Here is a 16,559-nt window from a genome sequence, read left to right as displayed (position 1 = left end):
GTGGCGCTGGGGATGCCCGGGCATGGCTCCCCGCCCCGGGTCGGCTCGGCCCGGGCCCGCTTCGCGCACGGCGGCCGCCCCCGCTCCCGGCAGCCGGGTCTGGTCCCCGGGGCCGGCCGGCTCGGGCCCATCGCCGCCTCCGGGGGGCGGCCGCAGCCGGCGGCGGAGAGACCGGCTTTGTCGCTCGGCTCGTCCCGAGGTGGGAGGAGCCGGGTCGTGCTCGCGGGCTCCGGCACGGGTCGCACCGGCGAGGGGCCGGGCTTTCGCGTCGCACCGCAGCCCAGCCGGGGCGTCCGGGGGCTCCCGGGGCAGGTGGACCCGAGATGTGTCCTCGCTCTCGCTTATGCTGTGCCCTGTTCCTGAAGGGGCAGATAGCAACTTGTTTCTTTCTGGCCGACTCATTGGCTTTCTGTACACTATTGGTACAAAATACAAGGCTGTGTTTGTAGAAGGATCTTTGTCTGGGAAAATTCATGTGTAAAATGTCTGGAAACCTGTCAGATGAGGGGAACAGAGAACAGTGACTTGTTGGTTCACCAGGCTGAAAAAGAGGGAGAGTGTCTGGGTGCAGAGGGGCAACAGTTGCATGGAAAGCACTAGCTGAAACAAGTACTCCCACCTGCTTGCTGGTTTGTTGACAGAAATGGAAAGAGAGGTTGTTGCAAGGCAGATCCAGAGGCTTTTTTTTTCTCCCTTTCCCCCCCTCTCCTAAATCAAAGTTTTAGGGTCCAGACTTCAGGATCAATGGACTTCTTGTGCAGTATGATCCTCATTTTACGTTACCTTTCCCTGCAAGGCACTTATATTTACAGGGAATAATGTGCATTTCAGTTGCATGATGTGGGAAGGCCACATGAAGATATTTTGAATGCAACTTTTTGCTGAGTCTTAATAAATATTTCCTCTTTATGTGACTTTCTTCGTTCTTGGCACTTGGCGCATCCTAGAGATGGGGGAATTGAGGAACAGAAAACCTAAGCTACCATTTTACAATCGCTCAAAGCTGAAATCAAATACAACTAAGAAAGAGTTTTTTTATATGCTTTCCATTGACTCAGAATAATAAGTATAAAGAGCTGTTCAACTGTGTTGTCGGCTTGCCTTAATCTAGGATAAAGATTAACCATCATTTTTATTGTAGGAAAAGAGTGCAGGTACATTTTGACAGCTTTTCAGGAGTGTTTCAAAGTACTGATCTAGCTGTAATCTCATGTTTTTGACATTTGACAGACTCACACTTATTACTGATAGAGGCTTGGAGCCTTTGAACTCTTGCTTGTGCCCTTTCCACTACTCCTTTTATCATATCAACTTGGAGATTTCCCCCAACCTTTGTGTTCTTTTCCAAGTCTCCGGGCTTATTTGAAGTAGAGGCTATTGCATTAATTTATTTTATAATACTTGCATTCAGCCAGAAGGAGTCATCTCACAGAGAATTTAATCAGAGCAATTTCTGGTGTGGGAATTTTCATTTGATTATTATTATATTTGTTATTTTACCTTATGGTAAAAATCTCAACTGCGTATAGGGAGATATTAAAACAAAATCTAGCAGCCTAAGAAATCATCTTATATTAGTTTTCAGCAACCGTGCTTATACTCCTAGTTCCTGACCCACTTTTAGGGTTTATCAGCCATGTTTTTCTGTTTTGTTTTTTTTTTTAATTTTTTGTTGCTACACAGAAATGTAACTATGGAAAACTGCAATCTGGATCCTGTGATTGACACTGAGCCCTCCATTCAAGGGTAGATGTTTGGCTGTGCCAATTGCATTGTAGGATTGGAGTTTATCTGATTATACATGAGGAAATAATGAAAATGGCCAAACATGAAGTGCTGACAAAGTGTAAAACAAACCAACTGGAAAAAATGAGATTTTTTTTTTTCCTTTGTAATTTTACTTCTGTAATAATGTTGGGTGTTACTTGTCACAACTATAAGTAACCGGTTTCAGACACAGGGATTTTAAGTTGGTTGAGGCCCTTGAAATGTCCCAGAACAGAAGCAGTTTTATTTCAGTTGGCTGCATGTCACTATAGCCGAGCCGCCTGTGTTGCAGAGAGGGCTGTTAGGAACAGGGTTAAGATGAGGAGAAAGCTGGTAAGGGTGGCATAATGAAACTCAGGCAGCCTGATCCAAAGCCCAGTGAAGTCAACAAATATCTTTCTGTTTGATGTCTCTTTATAGCTGAGTTAGGTTAGTTCTTGAATAATCAGAAGCAGTCTTTACTCTTTCTGGTGACAGGCTGGAAGTGGGATAGGGATATTGCACTATAGATGAAACCACTAAGACTCATCCTCAATCTAGCATTATAATATACAGAACTGACTTTGTTATTCTCTAAATAGAAGCAAGTAATTGGTTTCTAAGAGTTATTTTTCTTGTCTCATAAGTAGGGTAGCTGTATGTCAGCAAGCAACAGTACTAGCGGGCCCGGATGACCTTCATCCGCGGGTGTTGAGGGAATTGGCTGGTGTCATTGTGGAGCCATTGGCACGGCTGTTCGAGGACTCCTGGTGCTTGGGCCAAGTCCCTGAGGACTGGAAAAGGGCCAATGTGGTCCCTATTTTCAAGAGGGGGAGGAAGGGAGAGCCTGGCAACTACAGGCCAGTCAGCCTCACTTCTATCCTGGGGAAGGTCTTTGAAAAAATTATCAAGGGCCACATTTGTGAGAGCCCTGCAAGGAAAGTGATGTTGAGGGGTAACCAGCATGGGTTCGTGCAAGGCCGATCCTGCTTGACTAACCTGATCTCTTTCTATGACCAGGTAACAAATTGCTTAGATGGGAAGGAGGAAGTCGATGTCATCTTCTTGGACTTCCAGAAGGCCTTTGACACACTGTCCCACCCAATTCTGGTGGGCAAGCTGATGAATGCACAGGCACATGGGTGGCAAACTGGCTCCAGGGGCGCACCCAGAGGGTGGTGGTGGACGGGTCGATGTCGACCTGGGAGGGTGTGGGCAGCGGAGTCCCCCAGGGCTCGGTCCTTGGGCTGGTGCTGTTCAACATCTTCATTAGCGACCTGGACGAGGGTGTGGAGAGCACCCTGTTCAAGTTCGCTGATGACACCAAGCTGTGGGGTAAAGTGAATACACCAGCAGGCAGGGACCGCATCCAGGCAGACCTGGATAGGTTGGAGAAGTGGGCAGATCTGAACAGGATGCGGTTCAACAAGGACAAGTGCAGGGTGCTGCACCTGGGGAGAGGGAACCAGCATTATGCCTATAGGTTAGGGGCTGACCCTCTCAGCAGCACAGAGGCAGAGAGGGATCTTGGAGTCAGGATTGACTTCAGGATGAATATGAGTCGCCAGTGCGACGAAGCAATAGGCAGAGCCAACCGCACCCTGTCCTGCGTCAACAGGGGCATCACTAACAGGTCCAGAGGGGTCTTGCTCCCCCTCTGTGTGGTGCTGGTCAGGCTGCAGCTGGAGTACTGTGTCCAGTTCTGGGCACCGCACTTCAAGAGGGACGTGGAGAACGTGGAGAGGGTCCAGAGGAGGCCACTTGTATGGCTGAGGGCCTCCGTGGCCAGCCCTGTGAGGAGAGGCTGAGGGACCTGAATCTCTTCAGTCTCCGCAAGAGGAGACTGAGGGGGGATCTTGTGGCTGCCTACAACCTTATCAGGGACCACCAGCAGGGACTGGGGGAAAGTCTGTTCACCAGGGCCCCCCTTGGGGTCACCAGGAACAATGGCCACAAGCTGAGGGGGATAGGTTTAGGTTAGATATTAGGAAGAACTACTTCATGGTAAGGGTGGCCAGAGCCTGGAATAGGCTTCCCAGAGAGGTGGTGCTCTCACCTGCCCTGGAAATCTTCAAGAGGAGACTAGATAGGCACCTGGCTGGGGTCTTATGACCCCTGCCACCCCCAGTGCTCCTTCCTGCCCATGGCAGGGGGTCGGACTCGATGATCTGTTCCCACTCATTGATTCTATAGCAACTAGGTTCTAGGCTCTTTGGCTAAGTAGAGACATTCAGGGGCATCAGGGAGAGGTTCAGACTGGGTCTGTAAGTGTAAAGTTGGCATTGGGGCAAGCTATATTTAAATTGGGTGGCCGGTTTTAACCCAATTTAACCTATCAAGTACTTAGCCTTTTTGTTCAGATACCTGTAGCCTGTTGACCCATCATTTCAGCTGTTGAACGAACCTGCATTGGCAGGCAAAGACTGTTCTTTCATAAGTGTAGTTTTCTAACTCCGTATCTACAATAAATTCAAACGTTCTTGTCTGACTCATACACTGAAATATTTGAGACATTCCAGGATTTTCAAGTGAAGAGGCTCATTCCTTGTAGTGTTTACATTCGTGGGGGGGAATAATTTATCAAGGATTGCATTACTGAGCTGACTTCTAATCTATGTTGATGAATATTGATTGCACTTATGAGTCCATCATGGAGTAGCAAATCCAACCTGTTCCCTTTCCCAGTGAAAATTCTAGCAGACATATTTGTAAATAAATTGGGTCAGTTTATTATGAGGGGAAGAAACTGTTTCAGTGTTTTTATACATTCAAAATCATAGCTGTTTATATGTTTCAGATGGACAGGCTTTTAACAGATTCAGATATCTCACCTAGCTTCTCAAAGAAGCTAAGTGAAAATTTGAGTTCCTACCTGGTGCACTTGTATGTTCTGACAAGGACTATGGGTAATGGGTTGTAGATAATCCTAGATGACAGGGCAGTTTTGAGAAGTGCAGTACTTTTTTTTTTTTTTTAAGTTCACCAGATCTACATTCTTGTTTCACAGAAATATTGTTATTGATGCAAATACCTTATTTGCACGTTGTTTGATTAAAAAATCAAAATGTTTGATAATGAAGGGTATTGGATAGATGGATAAAAAGGTCATCTTCATTTTTTTTCCTAAATATGAAAGGGTCTGAAATCTAGGACTGTTGTGCGTCTATATTGTAATGTTGGCTAGTAAATAAAGCCACATACCATATTTACTTGCCTATCACACACCTTTCTCCCCAAAATCAGCCCTCCCAAATTGGGGTGCATGTCTTAAGTGGGGAAGATGACTTTTCTTTGCTGAGATAGAAGCATGCAGATACTGTTCTAATAGCTGCCACTTCTTTGTGATGTAGCAGACAGAAGGGGCAGAGTCCATTCCTAACCCTCTCTCAGCCACTAAGAAATATGCAGTAGTGGTTTGTTGAGCACTGTAGCTTGTCCTTGAAGCAGCATTGGGGCGAGTGAGCTGCTGCACACAGACTGTAGTATCTTGAGGATGGTTTATGGAAATAACACTTTATTATTTATAGGAACTTATATAAAGAGGTCTTTATAGTAAAGGAGTAATGGTCTGGCTACTGCTCTTGCAAGGGTCTGCAGCCTAGCCTCCTTAGAGTCCTGCCACACCAGGAATTTACTGTTTTCTCACGGAGTGTTTCTTGGGATGCTCCACTTCCTGGACACTGCCACACAGTTGACCATGACTGAAAAAACCTTTGTCTTCTATACTCTGCCTTCCAAAAATAAGGTTCATGTCTTATTTTGGGGACATTGTGGCATGTGAAAAAATACAGTAGCTTGAGAATTCTTTTATTGTACATTGGGATGACCACAGTTTTAATTTGGCGCGGGGGGAGAGGTTAACTTCATATGCTCTATCGTATGTCCACAGGTGAGTTTACAGGAAAACCTGAAGAAAATCCCTCATCTGTTTGACCTAGGGAGAGTGGAAAGAGCACATTTATATACAAGTACTTAACCTTGAAATCTAAGATCAGTACTTATTTGGGAAGGTGGGTATGTAATATCACTAGTTGCAAATTTAGAGACAACTCTAAAGAATTGTTCCTGTCGTGCAAGATGGGCAAAGCTGGGCTCTTACTAATCAATGGAATTTGAATGCCTCACTCCTTTAAGATTTTTGAAAGTTCAGCACTAATGATGAGATAAGTAACACTCTTGACTGAGCATTTTTCATGGCTCTCCACACTAAATGTAATATTTAAGCTATCTCAGTTAGTCCCAGTCAGGAGTCTGGCACTAAATCAGGCATTTTCCCTATTGGACCCTACCTCTGGACCAATTAAGTTGCCATGGGTAATTAAGAATGTAAGTTGACTATATAGTGTAATTAAATACTGAATGAACATGCAGCATTTTTTGATGCCAACAAACAGAAATTGTTTCCCCAGTCTAGACTCTGGAAGAAGGCAAAGCAATTTGAGGGCATAAGATTTAGTGTTTCCTGTTGAGGGAGTACATTGTAACTTCAGAGAGATCTCTTGAAGGTATATGTGTGTGTTCTTAATTCATTTAAATTGGATCCATGTGCAATAGCACACCTTTTTATAAATATTATGATTTGCGAGAGGAATTCTGCAGAGCCTCACCACTTAGAATTTTTTACTTTTACATTATAACCTGTTATCAAGGAGTTACAGAAAATACCTTGTTAAGTACAACAGATAAAAGAAGGTAGAAGGTTTCAGGGACATGTATTTTGTCACTGGTGCATCTGTGGAGTCCGTGGACTGGATTCTTAATTAATATTGGAACTCATCTTGGCTCACCTGAAGGATAGGAGAATAGTAAAGGTATTTTTTTAAATTCTGGCTCTGATCAAACTGAGGTCAGCTTTAGTGTTGGTTCAGATTATGCCTGATTTCCCAGCGGTGTTGGAGTTGGAGTTGGCAGGAGTAAGACAGCACTTTGAAAACACCCCTGATAGCTGCGTCTGGAGGTCAGTGTGGGGGGGGATACCGGGTGGGTGATGCCATCACTATACCATCTGTGCATTTCTCTAAATCAGAGAAATCCCTAAGCAGCTGTAAGCATCTGCTTCCCTAAATGTAAGGCAGCTGGGCTGTTTCCAAGCCACACCTTTCCTCTGCCACTCTATCCTGCTGAAGGATAAAAAACATATTCTTAAATTTAAGTGAAAGTCAAAATTATTCCTCTAGGACAGGGATGTCAAAGATCCAGCCTGCAGAAATCCTGAAGGGGCAGGAATTTGGGGGATGAGGTGAGCGGGAGCGGGGATATATTTCTGATCTGAGCAGAGGCCTGCTGAGATTTGTTCTGGTGGCAAGTGGGTAAGCGATAGCTTTGTTAACCGTGTGCTGCTACTGCCATTAGCCCCACTAATCAGACCTGGGGGGCTGGGTGAGTTTGACTTCCCTACTCTAAGGTGACTACTTCTAGGTGCTGCTTTGCTTCTGTCCTCTGCTTTCAGGGTTTGCTAGAAGCTGTAGGCATTTTAGCCCATTACCAAAAGCAGTTGATCAGTTCCCATCTGATTCTAATAATGGTACAACCCTGGCTGGACTTGAGTCCACTGGTCTTTGAAGAGGCAGGCCACCCTGTTATAGTAGCCAGTTTAAAGGAAGCTTAAACACAGCCTTGCACTGCTGGAAGAGCACAAAACAGTCTTACTGAATTGCATCTTAGGAATTTACCTTGGGTTCTAATTTTGTTCATGTTGCCATATTTGAGACAGAAATACTTCTGTTGTAAGAGGCTGTAATTTTTAGTGTAAGAATAAAGCTCCATTAATTTCAATGGAGCTGTTTCACACTAATGCCAGCAGTGAATTTAACCCATTGGAAAGAATTCTTGTAATCTCCTCCTGTTCTTATCTTTTGGATAGAATCCGTTGGCTTACAAGCTGTTAGAAATATGTGCCCCTGTAATGTGTTTATTACTTAAGTAAGTCTGTCTCCTATAATAGTGCATTTTTTCTGCTGTGATCATTACTAAGTTTTAGATATGCAGTCTTTAACTGAGTCTTGGTCTGTACAGTTAACATACCTATTTTTTTCCAGCAACTTGGCTTTAGTTAATGATTCTAGCTTAATGTTTGACCTTTCAAGTGGAAGCATCTCCTAAACTCGGGGTATAAACAAGAGATAAGGAGATAATCTGTATATGCCTTCAAGGCTTATGGCCCAGAGCCTGTTTTTGCATATACGAAATCTCTGAATTAAGCAAAGGGACTTTTCAAATGAGGAAAACTTAAACGTGTATGTATGTGGGATTGAGTGCTATATGATTAAGTTATAATTTAAGATGTATTTTAAAACTATGACAATTGCCTGCCTTCTAATCTAAAATGGCAAATTTAAGATGCCATAGGTAACTATTCTATTTTCTTTTAAAATGGAAGCAGTTGTGACTGATATGCTATGGTTAACTTTTGTCTTTTCAGAACTAAGAATGCTAACTACAGGAAAATTTGCAAGTCTTCCCAGAAACATGCAGATGAACCACCAGTTTTCACTGGCTTCTTCCATGGACCTGTTGAGTAGTAAATCCTCTCTGACTGAGCATCACTTGGACTCCTTTCAAGACATTTCTATCCATGGTACCCTCCCAAGGAAGAAAAAGGGGACCATTCCTGTAAGATCTTGTGATATGTTTAGCTACATGGGAACACTGCCATACTCAAGAACACCCAGGCAGCAGGCATCTTTGATTCAAGATGTCATAGAGGAGTATCCTCTGCAAGACAAGAAGAGTGAGAAATTCCACCTCAGGTACCTTATAAAAATGTAGCCCAGCTATGTTTGTCTTGTAAGAGCTGTTTGCATGTCATTCCTCAACTTCTGTCATCCACATTGTTAAAATAGTGTAGCTGAACCAACAATGACATGACCTTGAGCTTGATTTCCTCCCTGGTGTCCAGCTCAAACCAGTTCTTGGCGAGATGACCATGTATCCCAAGCCACCTTTGGAGCTAGCCTCTCTCTAATGTATTTTTGTTGTTTGTGGGGAAATGTTATGCATCCTGTTTTAGAGACTAAGTGGAAAAAAATCGTATGTTTTGTTTTCATAGATATTAGGCTGGAAGGGACCTTGCAAAATCATAGGGTCCAGCCCCTGCCCAAGGGGCAGGAAGTCAGCTAGGGTCAAAGGATCCCAGCAAGATAGACATTCACATGTTTCTTAAGAGTCCAGAGTGCTTGTTTCACCTCTGGCGGGAGTCAATTCCAGGCCTTGGGGGCTTGGACAGTAAAGAAGTTTTTCCATAAGTCCAGCCTAAAACAGTCTTGCAGGAGTTTGTGACCATTGGTCCTTGTTGTCTCTTGGGGTGCTGTGGTGAACAGTCCTTCCCCCAGATCCTGATGCACACCCCTTATGTACAGTTTTAATTAAGATGTAAAATCTTAGTAATTTTTTTGTTGCTTTGTTCCTGTGGGGTACAAGAGCAGCGTGTTAAACATCAAGTTAGTTGCCCATGTTGAAAGTCCTATCAGTCAGCTAAAGTAAGGCCTAATCCAACACCAGTTGTAGGATGATGTTATTACAGCAATGAAAAATGCATAAAAATAACTATAGCTGGAAAAGTGCCAATGGAAAGTGAAATGATAATGAGTATTTATGGAGCCTAATGCTCGAATGTTGAGCAACCCCAGCCCAGTAAGGCTTGTACTCAAACAGGGCCATGATTTCACACAGAGAAAGTTTTAGGATACTTCCTACTTGTTCCTAAGGGTAAAGGACTTTATCTGCCCCCAGCCTCTCCTCAGTTGATTTTTCTTCAGTGCACAATTTTTTGGCTGGTCCAAATATGTCTTTGCCTGTTCTGGTCTCCTGTTTATTTAATCCCTTCTGGGGGTTTTGTTACTTTTGAAGGGGTTAGATTTATTTTAAGATCTGGCTTTATAGGCACCAAGCCTCGTCTTTTTTGATTTAAAGATTTATAACTAGGGACCTACCAAATTCAAGGTGGCTGCCTGAGTAGGGTATGGGGGCCTGGGGAAATCATCCCATGCAGGGCCCTGGCCCCAGAGAAGTGCCGCCACCATTAGCAGCAGTGGTGGGATGTGGGGATAGTAAGCAGCTGAACACGGAGCCGCTGCTCCACCTGGCTCCACGGGCCACCCCCACAAAGTGCAGGGCTCAGGGCAGTTGCCCTGATTTCCCCCCCTGGGACAGCCCTGTCTCTGGCTGAGGGTCACTGGAAGTCCTGCCCCCTGCCCAGAGTTTGACAGATGGCCCCAAACTGGGGCTTATTAATGCACCAATTAATGGCTTCCCCATGCTTGATCAGGGGATTAAGCCTGCAGAAGCCATTAATTGCCTCATTATTAAGCAGTCCAGGACATGGTTAATGGCATCCACTGGCATGATCAAGGCCATGGATGCCATTAACCCCATTCTAGACAGCCTGCTAACATGGCAATGAATGGCTTTCATGGTCTTAATCGGGGCATTGCTGCATTAGCAAGCAGTCTAGGATGAGGTTAATGGTATCCACAGGCTTAACCATAGGCCAGGAGGAGAGGCAGCTTCTTGTCCAGGTGGGTGAACAGGCAGGTAGAGTATAGCTGGGCATTTGCAGTGCAATGTGATGTGGGGAAAAAGGGAGGGGGGGTCAGGCATGTTTGCAGGCTCCTGGGCTGGCACCTGACTGACTCCCAAACTGAGCTTACGTTAGGCACTCAGCCTCCAGTTTGTTCCCCCTCTCCCTCAAGATGCCAGGGCTTCCTGCTGTTTTCTGTTATACAGTTCTTCTTCCTTCCCCCTCCCCCCCACTTTGCTCACTGCTGATTTTTGTGCCTTTTTTCATGGGGACTGACCAAATTCACAGTTTCCGCAAAGATCGCAAATTCAGTAGGTCCCTATTTATATCATCAGACATAATGATGAATGCTGCATAAATAAAGTATTGCTGTCATGAAAAGACACTCCAGTGTTTTAATGAAGTGAGCAGTTACAATTGTACATCACTTAAGTGGTGTGTTCATAAACAACATTCCAATGTATTTTTAGAGAGGAAAAATTATCTTTACAATTTTGCACGCCCTTGTAAAGTCACCAAGTTTAGGTGATATTGCTGGCAATATCATAAAATGTCAAGTTTGGAGGAGGGGGTTGTTTTTGCTATCCATTTGAAACCAACTTTAACAGGGACTGGTATGAAGAACTTTGACTATAACTCGGGAGGTTATAGATTGGAGGTAACAGAGCAGCAGAAGGATCTGAGTAGAATGACTGAGCTGCCAGTGTGGTGTGGTCATGGAAAAAATGGTTTGTGTGATTCTAGAAACAGGAAGGTTTAGTACCAAGAATTGATAAAATCTGGCTTAGAATATAGTCGCTTCTGTTCAAAAAAAGGGTTAACTTGAATTGCCATGGGTGCACAGAAGAGCTGCTTAGGATGGTTAGGGGAATGGAGAGCCTATTTTATGAGATTTTTGGCTTGTTTAGCCTGGTAAAATTTAAGGTTGAAAATGGACCATATTACTTTCAAGAATATAATCTAATAAATCAGAAAGGCGAGGGTAATTGTCAGGGATATATTATAGGATAAAATGGTAGACCAAATTGGTAGACCGTAAATTGGCCGTGAATATACCGGGAATTAGAAGAAAGCTTTTAACCATCAGAAGAGAAAAATACTGGAATGGCCTTTTGGAACGAACAAGTGGGAGCAAGAATCCTATGTTGTATTAAGATGGATCTTAATAAGTACATGGAAGGGGCAATGCGATAGGACAAGGGTAATCTTGTTGATTAGAAATGTACAGCTTGTGATGCGTGATTTTTCAGCGTTCAATTTGGTATCCTCAGGAGGGGCTTGAAAGGGATCTTGATTACTTTATCGGCTTCCTGCACGTACAAGACGTCTGATAGTGTGGGGCATCTTGATTTTGCTGATGGTATAGACGGTCTAGTAGAGGAGACTGAAGGTAGAAAAAGTGATTTCCAGGACAGATGCAACATCCTGGTGGTAGGGGAGGTTGTACCTTGTTTGTATTGTAGTTATTCCCATGTTTTGGGACACTTACTGGTTGCTTTTGGGGACTAAGGAGACCTTTTTTTCCCCCCCTCGAATGTGGGCTATGTTCTCTCCCTGCCCCCAGTGTCAGATTGGCAAGGCCTGTTCAGGCAAAGTTTGTTGCATGGAGATGTGGTCAACTTTGTGGAATTGCATGAACAGGTCTTGCCTAGTAAATTCCCTGCCAGCAGGGGGACCCAAAGAATTTATCACCCCCTTGGTTGGCATGGCTCACAGTTTTTGAAGACTTTTGGCTTTTTCAGACTAAAGATCCTGAGCTTGTTATAGGAAGTTTAGAGTAGCATTGTGGTTTGTGCTGGGAAGGAGGGGCTGGAATGGATGTCCATACTATCTTGTTGCCTGCAACTGGGGGGGGCTCAACCTCATGACCCAGGTTGCCCTGGCAGTCCTGTATTTGTATACCACTGCAGCTTAAGGTACAAAATATGGGGGCATTTTGCTGCTTAAGTCAGTATGACTAAAAAAAGGTAGAGACACAGTTAGCCATGTTAGACTGAATTCAAGTGGAAGGCAGGGTAACCACATGGGAACTTTTATATTGTAGCTTGCATTATTTTTACAGTACAACTATTAAAATTTCTTCATGTAATCTTTGAAGGGAGAATGGTAATCTGAGTCCTGTGCTTGTGGAAAATCAGATCAGCTTCCATCGTACAGGGAGGGTTAACTTTAATTTTTATTAATAGTACTTGGGAACAAGCTACAGTGTTGGTCAAGGCTGGTTTTTATCTCCTCCTATCGACCAACCCGTCCACCTGGGAATATAGTGTATGGGGCAATGGTCAGTGAGGTGTGGTTGCTTCATTCTCGTTCGGACTGGTTTTTTAACTTATTTGCATGTGATCAGAATGTGAGTAGTCTAAGATGTTATCAAAGGAAGAATGTGTTATGCACTGTTGCTTTCCACAGGTCTTCATTATGACCAATTACTGTACAAATACAGCTTGCTAAAGATGTACCTGCCCTCCTTGAGAGAACAAGACCTCCATATTATATGTATTTATATCTGCCACTGATGCCATTTCAGTCCTATTAAGAATATTGCTGCATGAGCAGTCTGAGCAAGAACAAAAGGGTCAAAAGGGAGAAGGACAAATGATTGTGTCTTGCTGAGAATGAGAAATGATGCTACTTAATCAGTACAACACAGAGGAGATATTAGGGCAGCTTGGTAATATTGCTTTCTACAGTCATGTTGGATACCTGGGTTCTGTTTGCCTAGTTGGTCTCCTTATCTTGTTAGAATAGGTGAGGAGTGATTATGCAAGCAGCTCTTGACTGTCTCTCTCACTGATCTTTAAAATGGATCAGTTGTTCCACTCCAGGACCTGGCAGCTTGAAGTGATATTAAAACTATGAATACGTGTACAAAAATGCTGCAGCCTCCCCAGATATTTATAGATCTGACACAGGATGACAGTCCTGATGCCAGCCATTTGGGGAAGATTTTTTTCCTTAATCATGTTGTATGAAGCCAGGCAGAAGTTAGTCTTTAAAGTGCCCCCCTGCCCTAACTTCTGCCTTATTCATATTGAACAGGACCTTACTCCAATGGCAGTCCCAATGGGATTTCTTAGGGGGGAAAAACTAGAAATTGCTAAACAACATGACCTTTTTGGGTTTCCTGTGGTATGAATTTAATACCATCTAAATGGTATTAAATGGTATGAGCCATTTAATACCATCTAAAAAACAAGATTTTACATAAGTGGAGAGGGTGCTTTTAATGAACTCTTGTGCCACATTCTGATGCAGAGTTGCATTGGAATGAATGGAGCTACTGATTAAATGAGGCTCTTCATACCTGATTTTGATAATTAAGGTGGACTTCTAGTACTGGTGACTACTGCGTAGAACTTTGAATGAATGAGAATTGCATATCCGTTTTCAAGACCATGTCTAAATAAGAGCATTCAGAAACATTAAGATAAATTAACTAAATGTGAGAAATAGATGCAGGTAAGTTAAAGCATGTTTTAAGCCCCCATGCCCCTTATGGGTTGTACCCATTCAGAAGTAAGTTAGTCTTATGGTATGTACGAAGGTACACTTTAGCACTTGCCTAATTGGGGTGGTTTGGGGGGAAGGCAGGGTGATGGGGCACCTGCCTCAGGTGCTAACTTGAGGGTAGGGAGTGTTGTTTGGAAAAAAATGACTGCTGCTGGGACTCGCACATTTGCATTTGTTTTTGCAACTGCACAGGCAACTAGAAGTCACCGCTTCAGCTTCATCCTGGACACCATCCCTACATTGCTGCATTTAAACTGTTTTGAAGGGGGGAGCTGCCACTTAGGAGTGTGCAGCTTTTACAGTGCAATAGTTACATTGACATGCTTTTGTGTAAAGCACCAGCAGTGCCTTGATCTCCCCTGCTTTTACTTCTGGCATATTGGAGGGCATTCCTGGTGTTTCATTTTTTCTACCTTTTTACGAGGGCTTCAAATACCATAGATTTCTAAAAATCACTAAGTGGTTGTCTGTAAACTTGAAGATCAGACTGGAAGGTGCTATTTTTGACCTAGTTTCAAATCTTAAATGTGCCTAATTATAGAAAACCACAGGTACATTACAGTTTGAAAGGGAAGAGAATTCTTCAAAATCTTCCCTGGAAAAGGAGGGGAGCAAAAAACCCCTTTCCAATCTATCACAACTCTACATGGCAAAAGTCTAAGACAGTGGTCACCAACCAGCGGATCTCGATCCCCTAGTTGATCCTGAAGCCTCTTGGAGTCAATCTGAGGCTGGAGTGGGGGCCCAAGTCCCCCAGTGCATGCATACAACCCAACCCAGCAGGGCAGTCTGGGGGGGAGGGAAGGGGCAGGGGCTAAATCGAGGCCCCTGAGGTGAGGGGCAGTGCCGTAGAGGCAGGAGCAGGTGAGTTGAGTGGGGCCCCAGCCAGGTGGGACTTGCCTGCTGGGGAGGTGCAGTCCCAAATAATTTTTTCTCCCTCTGCCTCGATCTGCACCCCTTTCTCTCCCCTCAGACTTACCTGCTAGGCGGGGTGGGGAGGGGGGGGTAGTGGTGGTGGCACATGGTAGATCTTGGGTTGCTTTTAAATGCCAAAGGTGATCTCCGACTTAAAGACTGGAGACTACTGATCTAAGAAATGGGAACTGTTTCTAAAGCGGTGGCGCTCAAGTTATTTGGACTCAAGGTGCCTCCTCAGAACATGCCAGCTCTGACTTCTTTCATTCAATATTTCTCTGTACTCAAACTAGAGCAATGTTTTCATTGCAAAGAACTCAGCAAGACTGCAACAGGTCAGAATGCTTTTAACATTATGGATTCCTACTTGAAATCTTTGGGTTTATCTTGTGAACTGTTTGCCATTGCATGGCACCTCATGGAACACTTGAAAGGATTTCACGGGCTGAGAATCTGCAGCACCCTGGTTGAGAACCACCGTTACAATAATCCAGAGTGGGGCTCTGTTGAACTAGTAGAGGGAAGCAAAATCAATCAAGTAACAACCAAAAAGTAGACTCTGATGCACATTAGCTGTTGGGAAATTAATCTTCTAGTGCAGCAAGGTATACGGTTTCAGCCTTATTCTTTACCACAGCAAAAAGTCCTTCATAGATATAAAAGGTCTAAGAATAGCATAGACTAAAATTACCACTATACATAAGAATTGTATCCGTTGTTGCTTTCACATGCTTTGTGTTCTCCTTTTAAAAAAAACATTTGCATAGCTCACTGGACATTTGCATAGCTCACTGTACTGGATCCTCAGTTGAGGAGCTGAACTCCATAAGAAAGGAGTTTCAGCTGGCTGTCAGTAGCACCCACATTGCCCACTGCCATGCCCTTATAGACAAATACGATCTCAATGCAAGTGCAAAGATTTGTAAATTCTCAGCTGTTCTCTCACAGAAAAGGCATGTCAAATTTCTGAAGATCATTCACAACAAATGAGAGCTTGGTCTCTGTTAGTTTAAATTTGGGCTTTATCTTTGATTACCCCCCGCACCCCATGGAGATCCAGCTAATGGAGCCTGTTCATTCCAGTGCTGTCCCTAGATCTCCGTTGAGCCATATGCCAATGGACCAGTCCTGCTTGCAAAGCAGGGGCAGCACTAGCGGGGAGGCTTAGGGGGACTAGTCACCCCAAAATCTGACTTAACCCCCTGTAGCTGCCCCACACCTTTCTTCCTGGGCTGCTGCCCTGTGCAGCTGAACCTGCCCCATTCCTCTCACAGCCTGCAGAGGTGCAATGCTCCCAGCCTGCGGGGCCCATGCCCCACCTTTGTGTAGGCAGCCCCACCTTTGTGTAGGCAGCCCCCCCTCAATTTTCTGTCTAGCCCATCTCATTCCCCCTACCAGGAAGAGGCTGATACTGCCCCTGCCACAAGGCCTGGGACACGCACCACACACAGTACCTGCTCCAACCACTCTAGGATCCTTGCTACATGTGGCACTAGCTACAGGACATGTGCTACAAAAGGTACCCCCCCAGCCAGTTCGGGATCCATGTTGCATGTGGCTCCCCTGGCCACTCTGCAGCTGTGCTGCATGCAGCTCACACCTTGGACTGGGCAAAATGGAGGGGCGGGCACGTCATGTGCAGCATACATGTCCTAGGACCCACATTGCACACAGCTCCCATTCCAGCTAGTCTGGGTTCTGCCCCCACCGCCACCACATTGGCACAGTCCCAGACCAGGCAGGAGGTGCTACCTACAGTGTCTGTCCTAGATCAGCTGGGGCATGTGGTATGTATCCTGGCATGAGTACCACATGTACTGGATCTGTCATGGGGTGTGGGGGGAGGGATGGGAGTTCAGGGTCTGTAGGT

The 16,559-nt window shown here is 44.6% G+C and overlaps 1 protein-coding gene across 3 annotated transcripts in view; it reads left to right on the top strand.

Moving 5' to 3' along the window:
* BCAR3 (BCAR3 adaptor protein, NSP family member) overlaps nt 1-16,559 on the top strand; it is a 147,490-nt gene that overhangs the window by 59,691 nt on the left and 71,240 nt on the right. For all 3 annotated transcript variants that reach the window (XM_090049586.1, XM_090049585.1, XM_090049587.1), the window contains one exon: nt 8,168-8,495. In XM_090049586.1, coding sequence (XP_089905712.1) covers nt 8,168-8,495 — 328 coding nt within the window. The remainder of the gene's footprint in view (nt 1-8,167; nt 8,496-16,559) is intronic.

Source organism: Crocodylus siamensis, chromosome 5, assembly GCF_052110815.1.
Source record: "Crocodylus siamensis isolate JL-2025a chromosome 5, ASM5211081v1, whole genome shotgun sequence".
NCBI classification, from domain to species: Eukaryota; Metazoa; Chordata; order Crocodylia; family Crocodylidae; genus Crocodylus; species Crocodylus siamensis.
Note: the sequence above shows the minus strand (reverse complement) of the source record. Positions and strands in the feature narration are given on the sequence as shown.